Consider the following 23,993-nt stretch of genomic DNA (forward strand, 5'->3'; position numbering starts at 1 on the left):
TTTGTAGGTACATTTACTGTTTATTAATGCATTTTAAGATTCTAGTATAAAGTAGATATTCCGTGTCCATAGCTCGGGTGTTCAGGCTGGAAACATAATCCAGGAGTAAAGCGTGTCTTATTAAACACTTGGACTGAACTAACGTGCAGTGGTAGTAGTATGAGAAATTTGATGAACAGGTGAGAGTCGCTTGAAGACAGTGGTGATACACGTGGCAGAACGTACGACAAGGCGTAACGAGGGGTAGAGTTCATAGAGAAATCAAACAAATTTTACTAACACTGTCACCATTGCACCTTAATCTTAAAAAGCTGGGTACCTATACAAATATATATATATACCAATCATTCGTCCAAACTCAACCCCTTTAGTCACGCTGTTGAATAAGTGATCGATGAAAGGAGTTGAATCCTTTGTAAATTTTGTTAGTTTATTTTTAGTTGATTTCGATTACCACAAAGAAAATGGTTTATCGAGATCTGATTAAACTGAACCCTAATTACATTTTTAACCAAGTCTAATCCCAGTTTCCAGGGGCAAAGGAAGGAGGTTGCAAGTTGTAAAATCTTTAAACCATTAACTAATTTCAAATCGTTTTGTTAAGCTTCTTCCAAGTATATCGCTCATGTATTCTACATATAATTTTCAAACTAATAATGCGGTGTATATTTTGTGCTCTAACGTAGAAATAGACAAGCAATAAATTAAAATACGAAACCTACAGTATAAAAAAGCAGGCTAATATGAAAACATGAGCAGCTGGGAAACAGATTATAAATCGTGACGTCAAATACAGATACACCATATGTTACATATATCATATAGAGTGTGCAAGGAGATGTGCGCAGTTTCTAACATCCTCGTTAAAAGAAAACTTCAAGTTTTGTTTTGAAATCTGTGTCTCTAGTTGATTGTACACTAAAGTACACCAAACCAGAATGTCATATAGAAACGAAGCTCAGAAGTAAATATGATACGATGCACGGGTACAAAGCTTACAAAGAAATTTTGATTATTTTATTTTGTTTTACTGTAAAACAATTTTGTTTTCTTAACTAAGGAAGAAGTTTTCATTTACTTCAGTTTTATTCACAAGAGTGTCAACACAAGGCCCGATATGGCCAGGTGGGTTAAGGTGTGCGACTCGTAACCTGAGGGTCGCGGATTTGAATACCCGTCGCACCAAACATGCTCACCATTTCAGCCATGGGGGCATTATAATATTACGGTCAGTTCCACTATTTGTTGGTAAAAGAGTAGCCTAAGAGTTGGCGGTGGGTGGTGATGACTAGCTGTTTTCTCTCTAGTGTTACACTGCTAAATTAGGGACGGCTAGCGCAGATAGCCCTCATGTAGCTTTGCGTGAAATAAAAACAACACCAAACGAGTGTCAACATATATTTATTATCACATAATTATATTACAACCAAGGTCAGAATGAGAAAAACAACATAAACTACAACATAACCATTCCATATTACAGTTATTAATCGAAGAATTTGTTCAGTGAATAATTTTGGATATAATAGTTCTTTGTCAAACACTTTTCGTTCTTATACTACAGAGAAAGACTGTGACTTAAACAGTCAAGAGTTGTGAAAGCGAAAAGGTAAAGTTGCTTGCACGCACTGTATCTGGGCAACGGTAGTAACACAGTGCGCATGCTCCATTCAACGCTAGGGGAGACTTGCGTATCTTGGCAGTAACTCCAAATGTGAAGATGTACCGGTCCCGCGTGTGAGCGTCATTTACTGCTCTGCAAATGCAGAGTCGAGATTCAAGAGCTCCAGATGGAAGAAGAGTTGAAGTGCCCTGCGTGTAAACACCTTTTCAAGAATCCGGTTCTACTACCTTGTTGCCACTCTCTTTGCCTAAACTGTGCTCTTCAGAACCAGCAGCCAGCTCAGCACCTTCAGCCACCGTCAGACGACAGTGACAGCACAGCAGACTATCCCGACGGGGACAAACTGAGTCTAGTGAGTGAAACCGATAGCGGAGTGGTGTGTAACAGCCGGCCGAGTAGCTATGTCGGAACCCCTAACCTCATGTTTCCCCCTCTCCAGAGCAGCTCCTTGTCTCTGGGCTGTCCTGTCTGCCAGAAGGTGGTCTATTTCGATGAACACGGATCCAACAACCTGCCGAAGAACAAGACGCTCCAAAACATTGTAGACAAATACGGAGAAAGTAAGCAATTACCAATCCACTGTCAACTGTGTGAAGACGATCCCAAGGAGGCGACGGTAATGTGTGAACAGTGTGAAGTGTTCTACTGTGACCTTTGTAGAGACGGCTGCCATCCGGCTCGAGGGCCTCTAGCTGCCCATTCACTGGTTAGTCCACAGCAGGAAAGGCCTTACTGAGATCAAAAAATAAAGAGAAAAAGACCAATTGTGGGGAACATCCGTCAGAAACACTGGGGATGTACTGTATGCTGTGTAAAGTAGCTGTGTGTGGTGTATGTTTAAAAACTGATAGACACGCTAACCATGACATTCAAGCTCTTGTGGGAATGTGTAAGGCTCAGAAGGTAAGTTTACTTTTCCAGTTTTACCAATAATAATTTTCTTCAAACTATTACCAAGAACTTTATGACTATTTAGTTATGTTGTAGTCTTTAAAGTCAGTTACTATTATTACAGCTTGTTAACCATGTTAACTAATTTTTTACTTTTTGGACTTACAATATATCAGTTCTTCAAACAACATAGGAATTCTCCATGTGTAGCTTTCCTTTTAGTTTACTGATATTTCCAGTAAACCTAAGAGCCCACACCGCTAAAAAACAGGTTTCAATACCTGTGGTTGGCAGAGCCCTGTTAGCCTATTTGTGTATCTGTATCATAACTGTTGATTTTAGCAATAGTGGCCGGACTTACTCGAATGTTAGTTAAGTGACGTCACTTCTCTGAACGAAAACTTAATCAGAACTATGAACGCACACACACAAGTACATATATTTATATTTGAGCCATTGTTAAAATATTATAATAAACCTTCGGCAGGGATTAACGGATTATTCCGGTTTTGATTAGGAAAAGGCGTTTTTGACGGTTTTAAAATGTATTATATACTATGGAACGTTTTTTACACTACGAGGTTTTTAAGCCCATGAAGTTAAAACACAGTAACATTACAACGAAAATACTGTTTGAATTTAACAATGCAGATGGCTTTAGCCCAATAAATAATATGATGTTTGATCATTAGAGGGATAAATAATAAGGCTGTAGTTAGGTTGAAGATTATTTCTTTCTGGTTTAATGAAATTATATATAAATCTCTTTATCATGTTTCGTTTTACAACTACTGTAGACATTTATTCTGTGTTTTAGTTTTGGACAATAATAACATCAGTTTGAGACAAACGGTAAATCTTTTATTTCTAATTTTCTAATACAAATATATCAGCCTCAACAATTTCGTTAGTGTTATTGTTAACTGTGTTTCTTTTAATTTGACTTTGTAAAAAAATAATAAAAGTCAGCTAGCACGACTGAATTTATAATGTTCTAATGTTCAGTTTTCTGTTGTCAAGACTTAGTTGCTACAGTTTACTCAATACTTTTCACTTCGACATAAAAACAATGCAACAATTCATTTTCATTTAGATTTGATTTGGTATGTGGTAACGATTATTTATTTTCTAAATGAGCTATTTTGTGACTCTAGTTTCTTCAGATACACGACCTAGATGTTTAATTGATTACTGTTGCAGTTTCTGCCACACGCTAGTGGAATAACGGCTGTATTTTGGTTTTTTATTTATTTATCTGTTCCTGCTATACGTTAGACATACCACCTACGGAGCTTCTTAAACATTGCTATGTCTTCATTTAAGTGATACAGACAAATCTATGTGGGTATGATTGAATTAATCATTCTTGATGACCAAGGTGAGGTCGAAAGGTTGTTCTCTGCTTTATTAGTAAAAGTGTTAATACTCATACCAGCCGCTCTGAGATACATTTTAATTAATCATTTCTGGATGTCAGGTTAGAATTATTAAACGATACGTTTAGTTTCATTATCCTTTGTCCACCGGCTTCTTTTCCAATGGAACAAAGCATAGTAAGGTTTCGAAAGTAGAACTTATAACTTTTAGTTCATTTCTTGTAGAAAACAAAAACTAACATAAAAGCAAATCGTTTGTAGTTTCCATTGCAAAAAACAGTAAATAGTTTTGTTCGTTGTAGAATTGACGGTATTAAATTTAAAACTCAAGGTGGTTATGCATCAGTATGATGTAAGTAATTTTACTAAAGCAATGTGTGAGAATTTATCTACCTTAAGACGTACAATATAAACCTGTAATTGCAGCTAATTCTAACACATGTGTTGATGGTCCCAATCCAACAACCTAAATCTGTTATTTTATTTGAAAGCAACTAGATTTTTCCGATGATTCAAGTTTCCCCCAATCATATGGGATTTTCTTTACACGAGTACATTGTTTTAATCATGATGTCTGTGCACACATCGAACCTGTTTATAGATTTCTTACTATAAAAGTAATAACACGATATAGGAACACTCACTTTTATGATCTGCGTCTACTAGGATGATAACGTGGTAAGTGAACGTTCACTCTTATTACCTGCGACTACCAGACTGATAACGTGGTATATGAGAATTCATTCTTATAACCTGCGGTTACCAGAGTGATAACGTGGTATGTTTCAAACCGACAACTCCGCCATGTTTTTCTTTACGGAACTTACTTAATTATGGTTGAACCAAAATAATATCGCTGTTCTTTTAAAAGAGAAGGGCATATTGAAGGTAAAATAGTAGTTGCTTTATATATCAGGGGCATATTGATATTTTACGAAATGCAGTAGTTCTAATAAGGCAGTAGGATATTAATACTAAAAAAGAATTTGGTTATTACTTTAATTACACTGCACAACAAAGTTTTAGCTTCTTGAACACTGTTGGGTGTTCCTTATAGAAATCTATAATATAGATTTTTGGCTGATGATCACGAAACTCACATCCAAATTTGTCCATCACGTACCGTTTCATCGAAATCTTGGTTTCACCAGGACATTGCTACAATGGAAAACGATATCAGGGCAACTGGAATCCATCAATGCTTGCTGACTATTGTTGGACACTGCAACGTGATGCACCGGACATTGAATACAAACGAAAATCAGGAGCAAAACACTTTTAATTATGTTGAACTTAATAGTGTATTAGAAAGATAAACGCAATTAAACACGTTATTGCTGGTAAACAGTTAACTGTCTACTTCTCAGAGTTCCTACGTGATGAACCAAAACCAAAACTATATTTGTGCATACCCACCAGGTACCTGTCACCAGCAAAAACTTTTCATGAAGCAAAACTTTTCAAAAACTTGTTGTGCAGTGTTATTATATTTGTATCTTTCTAGACAGTATTATCTATAGAGAAAAAACGTTATGTCTAGAGAATCGTTAAACATTATCCGTAAACCCTGGTGTATCGAAGGTGATGTAAATATGTGTTCTTTATAAAATACTGTTTATGTCTTTTAGAAAGAAATGGTTAAATCATTTAATAGCTGAATTTTGTTTGACATTTTTTTATTTTACAAAAAACCAAGAAAAGGTTATTCGAATGAACGTAATATCGACATACAATCACATATAATGAAATGTAATGTAAATATTGCTATATCAACAGTTGCTCAGCAACGAGATTATTACTAAATTTCACAAGAAAGTGACTACTAAAGCAGTCGGTTTTTTTATCTCTTCCCCCATTCTTATGCGTTAAAACTATCACACTTAGAATTTAAAGGGCAGATACATCTACCAAAAATGTCTTGTTTGGTTATAAATTAACGAATTTATAATATTCACACCATTATTTCGAGACCTGTAAAACATTAACTGTATTTTCTTGTTTGAAGACCGTAATGAGTGTTTTCTGTAACGTCGATAATAGGTGTGAAAGAGAATTTAGAGTAGGATTAATTACCCTGATCTAAGTAAGTGATAAACACTGTTATGCGATAAAACCAAACCATTAAATCAGCCAAGAAAGTCCAAGATAAGGTCATACTGTTTAATTACTGTACAGTGTTCTGTTGTGTGACAGAACCCAATGACCCCATAATGGAAGGTTAACGATCCAAGGATGGAGATAATCTAGAACTAAGAGTAAAGCGATGTCTGGGTTCTGTCTTCTCCCCCTTACAACACAACTCTACAGCCGTTTTCAGGTTGATATATGTGTGTGATAAACTTGAGCTTCTCTGGAACTTCTGTTCTAACAGTGCTGGTTGGTAGTTGGTGTATTCTCGGAAATCATTCGAACAGTTTATAATTCACATCTGAAATTTATAACAGAGAAACAAAATAAGGAAAACTGAAGGATAAACGCATTCTTTCAAACGGCTGCTGGGACTATAATCACAAGTAGTGTAAAATAACATCAGAGTAAAGTGATAGTGATTAATAATTAATAAACGTTGGTAATTGTCAAGAAAAGGCACATTATATAGAAATTAATAAACGTTGATGATTATCAAGAAATGACACATTATGTAGAAAGTAATAAACGTTGATGATTGTCAAGAAATGACACATTATGTAGAAATTAATAAACGTTGATGATTGTCAAGAAATGACACATTCTACAGGAACTAATTAACGTTGGTGATTGTCAAGAAATGACACATTATGTAGAAATTAATAAACGTTGATGATTGTCAAGAAATGACACATTCTACGGGAACTAATTAACGTTGGTGATTGTCAAGAAATGACACATTATGTAGAAATTAATAAACGTTGATGATTGTCAAGAAATGACACATTCTACGGGAACTAATTAACGTTGGTGATTGTCAAGAAATGACACATTATGTAGAAATTAATAAACGTTGATGATTGTCAAGAAATGACACATTCTACGGGAACTAATTAACGTTGGTGATTGTCAAGATATGACACATTGTGTGGGAACTATTAAACGTTGATGATTCTCAAAATGATACTTTGTATTTATGACCGTATTCCTCTAGCGATAATTAAGTTAAAAATGAGTTGTAAAAATCAGGCACAGAGCAAGACTAAATGGAATGATTTCTGAGAAATTCTAGTACGGATTGTGACTAAATGAGATGGGTTTTGAAACAATAACGTAAGAAATGTGACTAAATGAGCTTGTTTCTCATAGATCGTATACGGAACGTGTCTCTACAAGTGAGTTCTATGATTTCATGTACAGAGTGTAAGTAAATCGGTTGGATTCTCATAAATAACGTACAGAATTTGATTAAGCAGTATGACTTGCTAAACATCACTCACAGAGCGTTGTTAAATACTGTGGTTTCTCATAAATAACGTACAGAATTTGATTAAGCAGTATGACTTGCTGAACATCACTAACAGAGCGTTCTTAAATACTGTGGTTTCTCATAAATAACGTACAGAATTTGATTAAGCAGTATGACTTGCTGAACATCACTAACAGAGCGTTCTTAAATACTGTGGTTTCTCAGAAATCATGTACAAAGTGTGATTGAATAGGATGGGTTATGTGTTACATATATCGGTATCTACTAAAACTTCGATAAGCTATTATTTTGTTCTTATATTTTGATCGTATAAGGCTTAGTTCCTACTATTTAAGTCAGTCAGTTATATAAATTGATTGTTTTTAACTTAATATGTTTAAAGATATGGCTTTTTCGTCTCGAATGTGACAAGACAACAGTGTCATAAGGCTTCTTAGTGTCTGCTTATTGATCTGGTTGAGTATTAGAAAGAACGTGAAAACTCCATTTAATTCCAATTTTTCGATTTAAAAGCGGCCCGGTATGGCCAGCTGATTGAAGCGCTCGACTCGTAATCAGAGGGTCGCTGGTTTGAATCCCCGTCGCACCAAACATACTCGCCATTTCAGCCGTGGGGGCGTTAAAAAGTGACGGTTAATCCCACTATTCGTTGGTAGAAAAGTAGCCCAAAAGTGGTGATGACTAGCTGTCATCCCTGCTAAATTAGGGACGGTTAGCGCAGATGTGTAGCTTTGTGCGAAATTCAAACCAAAGCAAAACGATTTAAAAGATGAAAGTGTTGAAGCGCATTAAAGTTTAATAAGGATGATATTTAAAATAAATCACACAGATAACAGACAGACCGATCTTTGACATACATTTGTTAATTTTAGTTCTATCTTCTATTTCTCACAAATCACTGTCCAGAACGTCTTTCTTTCAAAACCAAAACTCATCAACTGCAGTAACTCTTATTACCAGTTGATATTAATCCATTTCATTTCACTTCGTAGGACTAAATAATTTTTAGTTATTTCCTTATAAATGCCTGGATATGAATGAACTCTGAGTCATATACTCGTATATACACAAAACGTAAATAGTTTTGCTGGAAGGAGAAACCGAAAGAATAAGCGTAAAACCATAGTTATTGGTTGCTTATTTGTTGTCATTTTTCAATTACGCTGTTTTGAATTATTCCAATTAGTGATTCACATAGCATATATCTCATTGCTTATTTTCAACCATTTGAATTCAGTTCGTTGATGGGAATTTTCTTGTAAGAAAATAAAACATACTCAGAATTACTACACAAGCAGACATTCTGAACACCTCTCTGTGACTTAGCGGTAAGTCTAAAGGCTTATAACGCTAAAATTAGGCTTTCTATCTCGATGAACACAGCACACTTAGCGCATTGTGTAGCTTTGTTCTTAAGAATAAACAACACTTTGGCTGTTCGTAGCAAGGTTGGTTTTTCCCTAAAATTATTCATAACCATATATACATGCATATATAATTTTGTATAATAACACTCTATACTGTGGTGGAAAACAAAATAAATACGAAATCGACATCAACCTATCTATAGATATTTTAGGATAGACGTAGTACGTTATCGAATTTTGAACATAGAATTATCTTTTTTTAATAAGTGCATGTTTACACTCTTGTTTCTGACAGAAGAAACAATGCATCGGACTTTCCAAGCTTCAATTTTTTTTGAAGTATTTAAAAAATTAATTTTTTTATAATAATATCACTGAAACTCTTTTGGGTGTCGTGTCGAAACCGCGATACTGTAAACAAATATTCTTTGTTGCTGTTTTTATTCAAAAAGGAAGCTTCAGCGGTTAGCAGTAAACAAAAAGTTAACGTCATAACTTAGTAGTGTGAGCGTGATTGTTATGTACCGGGCGTGACCTTGACACAATGAGCCCAGACTGTGAATCCGAACATTCATGGTTTGCGCTCTAATGTGGAAAAACGCACTTCACATTTTGGTCCCTTGGATGCACTATAAGAGTTTCAGCCAGATTCCAATATTCGATCAGGGAAAAGTAATTCAATAGTTTCTCGTAGGAGTTGTTGAGAAACTGTTGTTATTTGTCTTCTAGTCTCTCAGCTCAAAAATAGGAACGGCAGTGTGGATGAGCCCTTAACCTAAGTAGGTTTGCGGGAATATTCTGAAGCGATATGACGCGTCATTTTTCTAACCTTACGTTCGTCTGTCGTATTCGTTCATTACTGACTGCTGTTGAACCGAACGTATAATTATATCATAATTTACACACGAGTTAAAGACAGCGAGACGAGGTGCAAGTTATCCATGCCGTCTTTGCTTCAACTCTAACAGTTTTTTTGTTGTATCCACTTTTAATTATTCCCGGCAAATAATCTTTATTTACGTTCACGTGTATCTTTATTTGAGTTTTAAATATTCCTAGCTGCGCAAAACATGACAAAAGGTAACAGATATCATTTATTTTAATAGTTTGGTGAATAAAGGGAAGAAATCATCATATTTATGTCTTCGTTAATAACCACGAGAAACAAAAATAAACTGCAATACATGATATTAATGAAGGAACGTATAGGAAAACTGATGAGATATCACGCAAGCACATATATTTTAGGGGTTGTCCAAGCATTAGCTGGACAAATTGATTATACCTTTATTTAGATAATTAGGTAGTAATTTATAATTCATTAAACATTATTCAATATCCAATTCACATGCCTGTTACTTTTACAGCACGATTCATGAAACAAATGTTTTAATAATTATGAAAATTCAAAAACTCTATCATTTCATACTTCTTTATTTAAATGATATCGAGAGAAAACATCCAGTTATTCCAAATTTTGTTAGCTTTCCATAATTCCTAATATGTATAAATTGAAATTAGTTCACTCATCCAGTTATTTTCTTCTTATTTCATATATAAAACAACAGTTGTAGTTTTTATAGAAACAATTCACTTTTGATAATTTGTATATTAACTCATGAGTTTTTTTAACACAATTTTCAGATAACTTGTGATTATCAAAGATACCAATTAAATCAAATTTAATTAACGTTTATTGCATTCACAAACACTTACAAGAGAATAGGGAACGTTCAATGACAACCCTCGATTTTAGATGTCTAGTTTCAACAAAGTAGTTGTGATTAAATAAAAACTATTTGTCGCGAAACTCTCCACAACGAAATTGCTTTCTCATGTTTCTAAATTTCTAACATCTAGAAATGTCCACTCTTCTCACAGCCAACTAGTAACGACTGTAATTCTCATGCAGCTAAGTAATCGATTGTCCAGTTTGGTCAGTCAAATGGAGGTGTGAAATGCCAAGCTGGGCTCTTTGGATATCGTAAAGCTATTTCCCAAGTGTCACCTGTCAAAGAGAGTGAGTGTTCGTTCTATATGACAGCTAATTCCTGGGGGAAGAGGTTTAAGATTACAAGCTTACGGAGGTTCTCAATGTAATATTTATGTTTTTACATCATCAGTGGGCGGCTGGGGGTTTTATCCACAATACTAAAATTATATAATGTCACCAAGCATCAGTCCATATTCTTAGTGGATACAGTGGAATATCAAAAAATCCACTTACTGATTTCCATGGAAAAGTTTAGTCATCTTTTTTTTGCTCACTGTCTCAGACACATTTGGTCCCAACAAACTAATAATGGCTGGCTGTTTGTTAGTGCAACCTGAAACACAAAGATAATATACTGCGTTCGCAAGAATGAGTCTTGCATTGAAGAGGTTTAAAATATTTGGGCTACTTTCACTGAAATTGTTTTGAACAGTAAGGAATATCTTGAATTTCTCAACATACTATTGTCTGTCTAGAACAAAATTTAAATTTAATATTCTAGTTTCCTCATTAAACACAAACATCAGGAGTGTACAAATAAAATTCCTTCTAACTTAAGGTCAATAAATTTCAAAATGAAAAATGTTAAAAGTACGAACAAATAATTTCGAAACGGTATAAAAATAGTCACAAAATCATTAAAAATAACCCAGATTTGCTAAAAACATCGAAAATTAGAATTATCAAAATATTATTTTGTAGCCATGCGTTCAGATCCTCCCATTAAGGATATTGGGTTTCTGCCCTCAAATTCAAGGTTTTAAAACTTGTATACTTTGAATTAGTAGGGCAAAATATGTCAGAAACTTCATTTATAGGATATAGCCTGTTTGAAAAATGTAAAGAATGTCGAAGAAATAATTTGATACTATAATTTTAACTAAGTTTTAACTACTTCTTTACCTTATAGCTCTGAAATATTTATAAATACATAATTTTTAATATTTCCTAATTTATACCTTTGCTAATAACATAAGAATATTATGCAGATAACATTATCTTAATATATTTATCTAGTTTAGAAAACAGAATTTTTGATGCATAATATAGATTCATTTCAATTATCCTAATTATTTTTTTCGTTTTACGTTACAAAACTCTTCAATAATTTTCAAGTACATATTTTGTTCGAGTACTATAAATCGTTTGAATTCCATAACTATTACATTCATATCTAATAGCCCCATAATGGTACAGTGATATGTATGCGGACTTAGAACGTTAGAATACGGGTTTCGAAACGCGTGTAAGCGGAGCACAAATAGCCTTTTGTGTAACTTTGTGCTCAATTACAAACAAATATATTTGAAAAACGCAATAGTCATCTGTAGGAAAAATATATCTTTAATTGTTCCATTACCATTAGTCAGTAATTTTCTAATAGCTTCGAGTTCAATCTTTATTCTTGCATTATCTGTTTTACAATCCACATAAGATTTACTTGCAGAATATTTTACTGCAGAAGAACCATTGACATTTTAGTTCTGTTTATTTCCTCACGTTATTTTATATTATGGAGTTATTCTCCAACTAGTGTAATTTTCTTGTAGTTTCTGTATTAAGAGCATTAATATTATTAATTGGCTCTTCTGAATTTTAATTCACTTATAGTCTTTTCTAAAGCTCTATCTAATTTATCTACATACGTTTTGTAGAATGATTCTTTTCTTTTATCGGTTATTTTAAATTGTGTAATCAGCATCAGAATTATCATTGATTAATAATAATCCTTTCGTTTTTATTTCTAAATATTTCTGAATATTATTCAGGTATATATCATCAATGATTTGGTATGAACATATTATTCTATAAACGATAAATTTAAAATATTATTATCATTTCCCTAGCATTTTATAATTTTTTATTTTCAGTAACACAGTTGCCATAATTATTGAATTTAAAACCGTTAACAGATAAACCTATAGGACCCTCAGATGCTATTTATAAATATTACTTAACATGTAGAAAACAAAAGCTAATTTATTATTGTTAAAGAATTATCATACTTTCAACATTTTATCAAAAATATTTCTTATTCCTTTTCCCTTTCAAATAATAACAAATAAAATATAAATAGTTTTGCAAGAGTTTATCTGAGATGCCAGAAGAACTCAATCTTCAGATTCATCACATTATTCTTAGAATCGTGATTCAAAACGCCGAAACAAATGATTAGATACAACCTTTATTATTCATTTAGTTCACTAAACAAACAGTTTCTGCACTGATATTATTTAACTCGGCTATTAACAAATCTGAATAATATCTGGAATAATTTAATTCTCCATCACTGAACGAAACAATGCAATCTTCAGAAAGATAGTTAACATTATTTAACATTAATTGTTTTAATTATGTTTCTTACTTTGAGACTGGAGAACAACATAAATGTTTATAATTTCATTGCTTGTAGTGTTTAAGTTATACATATGTCCATTCTGAACATTACTTTAAATAGCTCTTGCACCATATCGACTTGAGGACTTAGGGAGAAAAACCCACTATGCTTAGCTTGTTGTTCAGGATAGAGTTTAATATGAGGTGACCATGACGAAATATCGTTCATATCCGCTTCATAATTTGTCTTAGCTACGTCGGTATAAAACATATAATTCTTCCATTTTTCCAGGCAACAAATCTCTTATCAATAATGGAAATAATTTTTCTAAAATCATTAAAGAATCCAAAGTATAATTTCATTGGTATCCATAATTTTCTCTTAGTACTATTTTTGTTATAATCCATCTTTTAGTAAACCCTCCGTTGTAAGAAGCGCTACGATTAAATACTGATTGTTGTAAGAAGCGCTACGATTAAATACTGATTCTAATTTATCAATTTTATCTTTACAATTCAAACGACTGTTATTTTTGTTATTCCATCGTCATCAGATGTAAAAATGTTTAATTGGAGTTTGTGAGATATCATTGTAGGATAACATATTAGATACTTCACACGTAGTAGAATCTGTTGTAAATGTTTGTAAAATTTATTAATCCTTCTACACGAGGATTGAGGCCGGATAATTCAATTTCTTCAACGAACATTTTATTAATATGAAATTTAGCTCTTGATAGAATAATTGCTGTATAGTTTGACGTATTATAATTTATCTCTGATTAGATTCTAATTTATTATGTTAAGTGTTACAATTTCAAATAGCCAGAAATTTTAATTTAGAAGTTAATTTAATGTAGATATGTATCAAATTTATATTTGCCAACAAGATTAATATACACAGTTTTCTTTCTTAACATAAATATATTTTAATATGCAAACAACAATAAAATTTATAATAACGGTTATTTGAAATAGTTATTACAAATGAAAGATTTATATATAAGAGTTTTACAAATTTACAAATATTATTGAATCTTCTATTTGGTTTCGAACTGAATATTTTAATCTATGGTTCACGATGAGCAAATTAATTCTATATTCATATCCAGCTACACTTCACTGGGCGGGAAGCCAGTCAGCTTCTTCACACGTGAGTTTTTGCTCCGTGAAAATATCTAATGATCTTAAAGAAATACTAAAGTCCGAAGTTAATTCACTGAAGTTAAACGGTTTGTAATATTCGAAATCTATAAACTTTCATTGTCAAATATCAATAGTTTCCCGATTGATAAGCATTAATCATCGTTATACCTTCCGAGGTTTATAGTATATTAACTGCAGCAAAATAACAATATTCAACTGTCTTTTCACGTGTTGCGAAGGGTACCTTTTAAAACCATAGGCGAGGTTCTCGATATTTTACCTGCCAATAATACTGGCAATCTCTAGAATTTTATATACACACATCGTACATTGTTGATTTTTAAGCTCGAGAATCTTCTAACAATTTAGAGGATAGGCGGGACTTTCGCAATACAAATTTAGCAATATAAGTTACACACATTTCTAAATGTATATTAAAGTAAAGCAAGCATAAATATTAAAATAAATTTATAACAGTAAATCCGTTACAATTCACAAATGTTACATTATCTGTTCCGAATGAGGAGCCATGCTCTTTTGTAATTTTTAACTCTCTGCAAATATACTCATTAGAATATATGTCATTGTTCATAGCTTTAATGTAGAATTCATAATTAGAATGTAGTTTTCCATCAATACACTTTTATTGTCGTGACGTTGTTTGTATTAAAAGCGTTCTATAACATTTTGATACTAATTACGTACACTTGTTAGATTCCGAATTTTCTCTATTTATTTCTAATTAAAGTATTTTAAATTCAATTTCACCGTGACCTTGAGGTTTCTTATTTTAAATACTAGATAATGATATTTTCTCTAATATATTACTCAATGTACTTACTTCCAATTTATTTTTAATGACATCTTTGGCTTTCTGTGCTAAAGCTTCAAGAAATTTATCGTTTGCTTTGTTTAGAATATCTTACTTATTTTTCTTCTAATTTTTAATTATTGTGCTTGTTTTTGCTTTTTTACTACCCAGAAGTATGTTTACTCTTCCTTCATTTTAAATTATTTTTTTAATTTCATCGAATGTATTAATTAATTTGGATGGTAATAAAAATAATACATATATAAATCAAAAGCTGAACAGTTTTTATATCATTAGTTTAGATGAACGGTTTTTATTTCACTGGTGCAGCTGATCGATATTTTATGTCAATAATGTCGCTGAAACGTTTATTTATGGTACTGATGTAGATTAACGACATTTTGCGTCACTGGACGGTTTTAATGTCTCTGATGAGGTTGGACAATTTTTTATGTCAGTAATATAGCTGAATGGATTTTTATATTAGTGGTGTAACTAAATAGTTGTTATAGCATTATGATAGTGAAACAACTTCTTATTTCATTGGTGTAACAATGTCGTTTTGATGTCACTGGTATAGCTGAACAGTTTTTATGTCCTGGATATAGCTGATTGTTGGGCCCGGCATGGTCAGGTGGGTTAAAGCGTGCGACTCGTAATCTTAGGGTCGCGGGTTCGAATCTCCCTTTCAGCCGTTGGAGCGTTATAATGTGACGGTAAAAGAGTAGCCCAAGAGTTGGCGGTGTGTGGTGACGACTAGCTGCCTTCCCTCTAGTCTGACTATTAAATTAGGGACGGCTAGCGCATATAGCCCTTGTGTAGCTTTGCGCGAAATTCAAAAAACAAACATAGCTGATTGTTTTTTATGCCTCTGGTGTGCGTGAAATGTTTTTATGTTATTGGTGTGTCTGAACAGTAATATTTTACTGATGAATGGTTTTTTTATGTCACTAGTGTAGGTAAGCTGTTTTTTAGTTCTCCAATTCAACCGAGTAATTTTTCTACCACTATTCTACCTGAATAGTTTTTATTTAAAATTTTAGCTTTTTTTATGCTACTGGCGTAACTGATTGTATTTTCTTATGTCATTAGTGTATCTGAACACTTTTTTATGTTATTGGTATAGCCGACTGGATTTTTACGTCTATCATAAAGAAACTCGATAGTTCGAGAACTTTCGAAATCCACTTTCCTGACAAAACCAATTTATTATTACTATACTGTAGCTATTGGGTTGAGGAATAATTCGTGAGCGTTTTTTCAAGTTAAAAAAATATATTCATAAATGAAACGCTTTCGCAAAATATTTCATGTCATTTGGTAGATAATTTTTGCTCTAATAGATGGTGTGTTTGATTTTCATATGTCTTTAATTTTGCTTTCATTTTCAGCTCATTAAATGGAATGTCAAGTGGACAAAATCGAGCATTTTCGACACCATCTACTTTTCGCATTAATTTCTTGCAATTTCGTTTAAAACAATGCATACTATATACCTAGGTATTACATGAAATAAAGTATCATAATAAATGTTTTGGGTGTAATGTGTTCATGCATTGAAGTATTGTATAGTCTTGCATGTAATGCTTGAATGAAATTATTTAAAAACGCTCACGAATTACTCCTCAACCTAATACTATTACATTTTGTATCTTAGATAGAGCTTTGTATTTTAATAGCAAATTATGGAGTGTTTAGGAGATCCTCAATCCTACAGTAGTAAGATTTTATTTTTATTCTAGTATAGCCGCTTGTATAGAGCTTAGACATCAGAAGTATGTGCTTTCATATTTCTTAACTAAAAACCAAGAAGACTACAGCAAAAGCTAAGCGGTGCTCAGTTTTTCATTGTGTTGATTATCCACGTGGATATCTGACCTTCTTCGACTAGAGTGAACTAATGGGGTGTAGTTTACGGGTTTACACATGCACCAAAATATCAAGGAACAGTGAATAACTTACGTTAATGAGCTACAACCGTTATTCTAGGGACATAATGCTTATAAACACTGATGGGAAGATACAAGTGTGTATGTGGACAATCAATACAGAAAATCATAGCTGTCAGTGACAGCAGCCTTGTCATCAAGTAAATCTGGGAGAATGATTGATAGTTTTGTGTGATAATATGATAGAGTTTGTCACGCCATCTATTGACTCTTACTTGCTTTGTAATGTCTTTCTTTTTAATATTTCCTACGGAGAAATACGAATCCAGCTAGCTCTTTTTTTTTAAACAAAACTACAGAATTTATCGGTCTAACTGAGACAACCACGTAGTGTTAGAAAACACGAGGTGACTAGTTTAAAGATCATTATCGTTAGTGTTAGATAATATATTATCATTCAGTGGCTTGAGGCTAGAAAACATTTTCAATCAGCATTAGAGTTTATCATTATCCCACGTGCTAGAGAAAACTCTTAGTTAGAACACTAAATTAATGTTAAAGAATATTATTATGAATTAGTTTTAGATAATACTATCTAACTACTGTTAAAGAAACTAACAGCCATTATTAGGAATTGAAGCCAGTCCTTCGTAAAGAACTTATAAGTCAGAATTAAAGAAATTGAGTATATCTTTATGTACCATTAACAACACAGTAAAGGAGGATTTGAATTTAAGAAGTCTCACAAGTTTTCGGCATCAAAAAGATAGGCGAAGAAACTCGGACAACATCAGTTGTTTTACAAAACCTTAAATTAGTTGAATTTTTTCTAATGCAGCTTTAATGAACTTTCGCATTTTTTTGCCTGTTTAAAGTTGCTTGAAACGACTTGATTTACAGGTAAAGCTGTAAAATTGAGGGTGTGTTGACATGGCAAAAAACTTTTACCTCACATGAGTATTGCTACAAGGTCATTATTACGATGGCTCTCTCCATCTTTATGGGAAGGATAAGGTTTCAAACTGTCAGTATAATGAGTCTGCACTGTCTTTACATAACTGTTATGAGTTAAAACAGTTGGTATGATGGGTCTGCACTGCTTGTATAAAACTGTTGTGGGTTAAAGCAGTAGGTATGATAGGTCAGTTCTATCTGTATACAACTGTTATGGGTTAAAAAAGGTCGGCATGATAGGTCTGCACTGCCTGTATAAGACGGATATAACGTAACATAATGTTTGGGAAAACACAGGACATATTAGTTCACCATGCCTGTCTCATGCTCTAACTAAACTAAAAACTATTAATAAGTAGATTTAAACATATCTTAAAGCCAGCCATTACCATTCGTACATTAACTAAGCTCTCTCTTAAATTCACTTAAATTAAGTGCCCCCACAACATCTAAAGACAACACATTCCAGACGCCAACAACCCTGTTAGAAAAATAAAACTCTCTTAGCTGAAGACGACCTCTACCTTGTCAAAATTTACATTTATGTCTCTGAACTCTCTCAAAATTCAATGTACTTCCGGAGGTAATGAGCCTAAGACAGAACACAATACTCCAAATGTGGCTTAACCATTGACCTCTATAATAAAATTATAATTTCTTTAGGCTTGTATTTAATATTTCTACAAATACAACCTATAATCTTATTCACCCTACAACTAATAACAACATATTGCTTGGATTGCTTTAGAGAATGATCGGCTGTTACACGAATATTCATTTCCTTCATAACACTCTTTAAGATTATTCTTATCCAAATTATACTTATAATTCAAATTATGATAATCCACATGCATTATTTGGCCTGGTATTTATCATAATTAAAACCCATCTCTCGTTTATTTGTCCAACTCAATAAATGATCTAAATCATTTTGTAAATCAGCAACATCCTCTTTACAAACATCCAAAACCTTAACAACATCAGCAAATTTAAGTAATTCATTGACTATTCCTTCATCTATATCATCGATGTAAATACAAATGAATATACCATAACCTAGTTTGTTATTATGTATAATCTGAGTTCCTTATTTGTACAAAACTATAGTCTTTGTATTTTGACATCACAAACATCTAATTTTAAACAGTGCTGCATTCAACATACCACGTGACTTACTAAAATCTATATTTAGGAGTGCTCTTCGAAATTAAGAAATTCGATCATATATGATATTAAGTTTTCACTTATAATTTACAATGTGATACCAAACTTATTGACATAAATTCATAAAATAGTAGTTCAATAAAGTTTTGAATGCAAGTCAACAAACACGATGACATGGCCTTTGGCCCGTGACCCATTGCGAAGGAGTTAAGCACAGAATTTATCCCTAGTAACTTACTTATAACTTCATCCCAACAGTTAATTCTGGGAAGTATCCATAACAAAATTAAGTTATGGCCTTTTTCATTAAATGCCCTTATCAACCCGTTATATTCATTAACTATCTCCTCTGACCTACCTCCCCATACATCATTAGCCTCCACGTGCACAACAAAAACTGTATCTCTGTAAACACCTTTTCTTTTGTTTCCTGCTCTATCAGGTGCATCCTCCACTTATGTCTCTGGGTAAGATAATCAAATTCTTTCCTCCTTATTTACCCCACACACTATACCATCCACATGATTTGTCGAGGAATCATCTATAACTATAACATCCTTACGTTTTTCATCCATATCTTTCTCTGTCTCTTTTGTTTTCCTTTCTTGCAATAGTTCCTCGTTTACAAAGCCAAAGGTTTAAATCTGTTACTCAATAGAATACATTCATTACAATTAAATCCACTACCTATAGACCTAATAGTACTCTTCATATCTTCCTGAAAGTCATTGTTAGGTGATGCATTTCTTATAAAATTGTAAGCTCCTCTTTAAATCCTGCTACCATTTCCCACGGTATACACTTCTCTTTATCTATTGCCTCTAATTAGGATAGGCTGCAGCCTACAAACTCTACATAAAAAACGTACTTCTTCGCAACTAGCTTCTTTAAAAGTACATACCAGTCCCGAGTTCCCAAATAAAACCCAATCATCTCAACTGTTATATCTTATAAACTGTGAACATTTACTTCATACACTCGTCTTAATAATTAAGTTTACACTTATAGTCTGGAAAGAAATACTCAATATCAGTAGCTCATTATCAACACTGTTACTGTTAAGCCTAATGTATAAGAACCAATTATATCAGTTTGTTTTGTTTCATCACTAATTTGTCTTCACATTAAAGTAATTATGTTTAAGCTTAAGTATCTAGAACTTAGAACTTTATTAGAAGTGGCAATAACTAGTCTTTACTTTAATGTGTATGAAATGTTAATAATACAATGTATTATCTGGCAGTTATCATAATTAAAATCCTTCTGTCATTTATTTGTCTTGTCCAACTTAATAAATGATCTGAACCAGCTTGATTTATATAACAACTTACCTATAACTATTATCTGAGTTTAAACAAATAAACAAATCAATCCTTAAAACACGAGGAGACAATACAACTAGTTCTTAGATTATATCTATTTAATAAAATAACGTATTAATCTGTTTTACGATTTACTAGTAAGCCTAAGCCTAAGTATCGTTAGAAAGCCTACTTTAACTTTGTAGTACAATTTACATGAATAAACTCTAAGGTAAAAATTTGACCGTCTTACCAAATCTAGTTATTCATGTCTTATTTAACGCACATTACTACAAACCATGATACTACTATCAAATCATTTTCAAAACTTTGAACTCAATTTTTCAACGTCATCATTCATTCATAGCGCCCTCTATGGGCTCAAACTGTCGGTATAATGGGATTTGCATTGCATATATAGAGAAGGTATGGTTTCAGATTGTCGATATCATGTGTGTGAACATTCAGCTGTCTGACACAAAGTGTTCGGTAGTGAGAAAAATCCTGAAATAATGTTGTACTGAAAACGTGATCAGATGTTTAATATTAATAACAGTTTCGTTTAACAGAGATCGTTTATAAGTCGTCAAAAATTATCGAAAAGTTTATGCTGATCTTTTATAAATGAAGACTACCGTGTTTCTCCGATAATAAGACCTACCCATAAAATAAGACCTAGTGTGATATTTGGGGATAGTTTTAATATAAGCCCTACCCTTAAAATAAGCCCTAGTTAAGAGTGGCAGGAAGAGGAAAGAAATAAAAAAAATTAATTTATTAATTAGTTTAATAGTTAGTTAATTAGTTTGTTTAAGTATTAATCAGTTAGTTTAATAGTTTAATAATAGTTTATTTTAAATGGTTAGTTTAATAGTTTTACTTTGTAACTTCATTTTTTTAATATATCAAAATAAAACATCCCCCGAAAATAAGCCCTAGTGTCATATTTTGGAGTGAAAATTAATATAAGCCCTGTCTTATTTTCGGAGAAACACGGTACAAACGATGTAAATGTATTCAACGTTTCAGTTACAACCAAACTTCGTTACCACAGCAACTACTTAAACACAAGTTACGTATACGTAATCAAAGAATCAAAATAATAATAGTTTTTGGAATTTGGAAATTGTGAATAAGGTGTTTAATGGTTTATTAGTAAACATAATAACACTTATCAACAAATAAAAAAAACAGCCATCTAGATGGAAATGTAAATTGGTAAATCTATCAATCGAAAGATAAGTAAAGAAAAAGTTTTAGAAAACAAGGATTATAGTCAGAATGTCCATATCCATAGATGGATGTGGACAACTTCGCCAGTTATAAAAAAGACACTAGCAGGAGTTTTTATGATTTCAAACGAAAATAAGTTTGTTTGTAGTTAAGCACAAAGCTACACAACGGACTATCTGTACTATGTTCTCCTCGGGTATCGAAACCCGGTTTATAGCGTTGTAAATCTGCAGACATACCGCTGTGTCACTGGTGAGCATGAAAATGACAGTGAAGTTACTCTGGTATCAATAACATTAAGACTACACTCATAAATCATTGATAAGTTCAACAGATGCAGGTTATTGTATTGAACCCCAACTGACATAAATATTGACGCTGGGAATAATTGACCACCAATCCAGAATTGCCATGCAAGGTGCTTTGTTATAAAGCTAACAGGCAATAGTTTTCTTATGGTCTAACAAACCATAATTCATCTGATCTAAGTAACGAATGACTGGACAAGAGAAATATTATTATATATTAACAAACTAGATCTAGTGTGAAATATTAAAATAACCGTGGAACCAATAACACACATTCCTCTTAGGTTTATCGTATGTTGAACTTCGTACAAGACATAAGTCATATAAATGTGGCATATAAAGATTCAGGGTCTATATATCCTTCACATATGAGACGAAGATAATTTACCTAGTGAAGGTACGTTATGTATTTATTTATGTAAATATATATATATATATATATATACTTTCAGTTTCTAAGGCTCTCATTTGGGCTTACAGGAATTTACGCTGCACTTCATTTTTCTCGACAATGACCCATAAAAATTCAGTAGTGAACCATTTTGCATAAATTGTACAAAGGCAGATGGTCGTAAAGCCAGTGAGAACTATCCTGCACCCAGTTTTTCATGCATTTACGCTACAGAAAGAGAAAAATCAATGAAAGAAAGAAATATAGAGAATCATAACTTTGGAGGAAAGTTTTCTTTTATAATTTACGTAATACATTTCGTAGCTCGTTCTCGTTGTCTATTTCTTTATCTTAATACCTTTCTCTCTCTCTCCCTCGTTAACATGTATTTTTTAAATTCAAACAACAAATGTTTCATTGCGTGACTCGTACAGCTAAGAATGCTGTACAGGAACAGTCAGCAGCTCACAAGCCATGAGTTAGCTCGTACTTGACTGAACTGCTGGGACCACGTGCTTATTTTAAATAAATAACTTTGTTTAAAATTTGAGTTTCTGTATACCATTGTAGTGTAGTTATGTCGGCTGTTTTTTCTTTAAATATCATTTCGCACTCAGGAACTCATTGCTTTCCCATCTTATTAATTAATAAATAAATCGTCACTGTGCTGTCGTAGTTGCGTAGACACTTTTTCCAACACTTTCCAATTCTATGGAATCAAACTGTCGTGATATTCACTTCGATCTTCATGCTTTAGTTGTTCCTAAACTGTTCCACTTATTATAAAGCGTTTTCTAAGATTAATTTTTCATCTTAGATAATCAAAATCATGACCAGGACTATCATACTGATAACACTATGTAACACAAATTTTGTTCCTGGATAGTATGTGTTACTTCTTAATTGCTTATGTTGTAAAAGTACAGAAAATGGTCATTATTCCCTTCAAACTTTGCTTTTGTGGCCTGGATAATGAAATTTAGAAATTAATCTATTTTATTTGTAAAAACGAACAAATTTGCACGTTTTCATTTACATGTGTGTTTTCTTATAACAAAGCCACATTGGGCTATCTGCTGAGCCCACCGAGGGGAATCGAACCCCTACTTTTAGCGTTGTAAATACGGAAACATATTAATTTACATAAGGTTTGAATAAAACAACATATGAATCAAGATTTACATGTATTTATACTAAAGTTATACAAAAATGTTTAGAAGTGAGTAGTTTTTTCGAGATTTGGGACTGTGTAAATCACTTTTACGTATCAGTTCCCAAATATATTCTCCCATCATGTTTTTGTTATACAGTCCTAGGTCACAAAATCCAAGTTTGAAGAGAAAAATAGGTCTTTTCCACTTACTTCAGGTATAAGCAATTGGAAAATAACACTTTCTGCCCAGGAACAAAAGAAAAGTAAAACTTTTGTTACATGGTGTAATCATAGTTCTATGAGCTTGCGATGGTTTACTGTCTTGAAATTTTTACGTGTTCTACAATAATTCCTGTACGCTAAATTCGAAAATAATATCAATTTTTCTCTATCACGTAAAGATATTTTTACAAAACGTCATATGCATTTTTACATAAATAAATAATTTTATTGAAATCGGATCACCTTTTTATGCTTAAAATGTTGACAACCACTGGCTATAGATTTCTCTAGACCAATTGCGACGAGTAACACACATCTTGATAAATAATGTTCATTGTGGTAAAAGAGATAATAATTTGATCTAAGTAAGAATTTTTCTTCTTTCCGATTTGTAAAAAAACATTCTTACTTGATAGAAAATAAAATAATATTATTT

At 32.6% G+C, this 23,993-nt stretch overlaps 1 protein-coding gene across 1 annotated transcript in view; it reads left to right on the forward strand.

The window, feature by feature from the left end:
* The first annotated feature begins 1,694 nt into the window (after window positions 1-1,694).
* Window positions 1,695-23,993, forward strand: part of LOC143230691 (E3 ubiquitin-protein ligase TRIM9-like) — a 68,466-nt gene continuing 46,167 nt past the window's right edge. The window contains 2 exon segments of the mRNA XM_076464678.1: window positions 1,695-2,340; window positions 2,343-2,527. Of these exon segments, the coding sequence (XP_076320793.1) occupies window positions 1,791-2,340; window positions 2,343-2,527 (735 nt within the window). The 5' untranslated portion in view covers window positions 1,695-1,790.

The sequence above is a fragment of the Tachypleus tridentatus genome, chromosome 10 (genome assembly GCF_004210375.1).
Source record: "Tachypleus tridentatus isolate NWPU-2018 chromosome 10, ASM421037v1, whole genome shotgun sequence".
Lineage (NCBI taxonomy): Eukaryota > Metazoa > Arthropoda > Merostomata > Xiphosura > Limulidae > Tachypleus > Tachypleus tridentatus.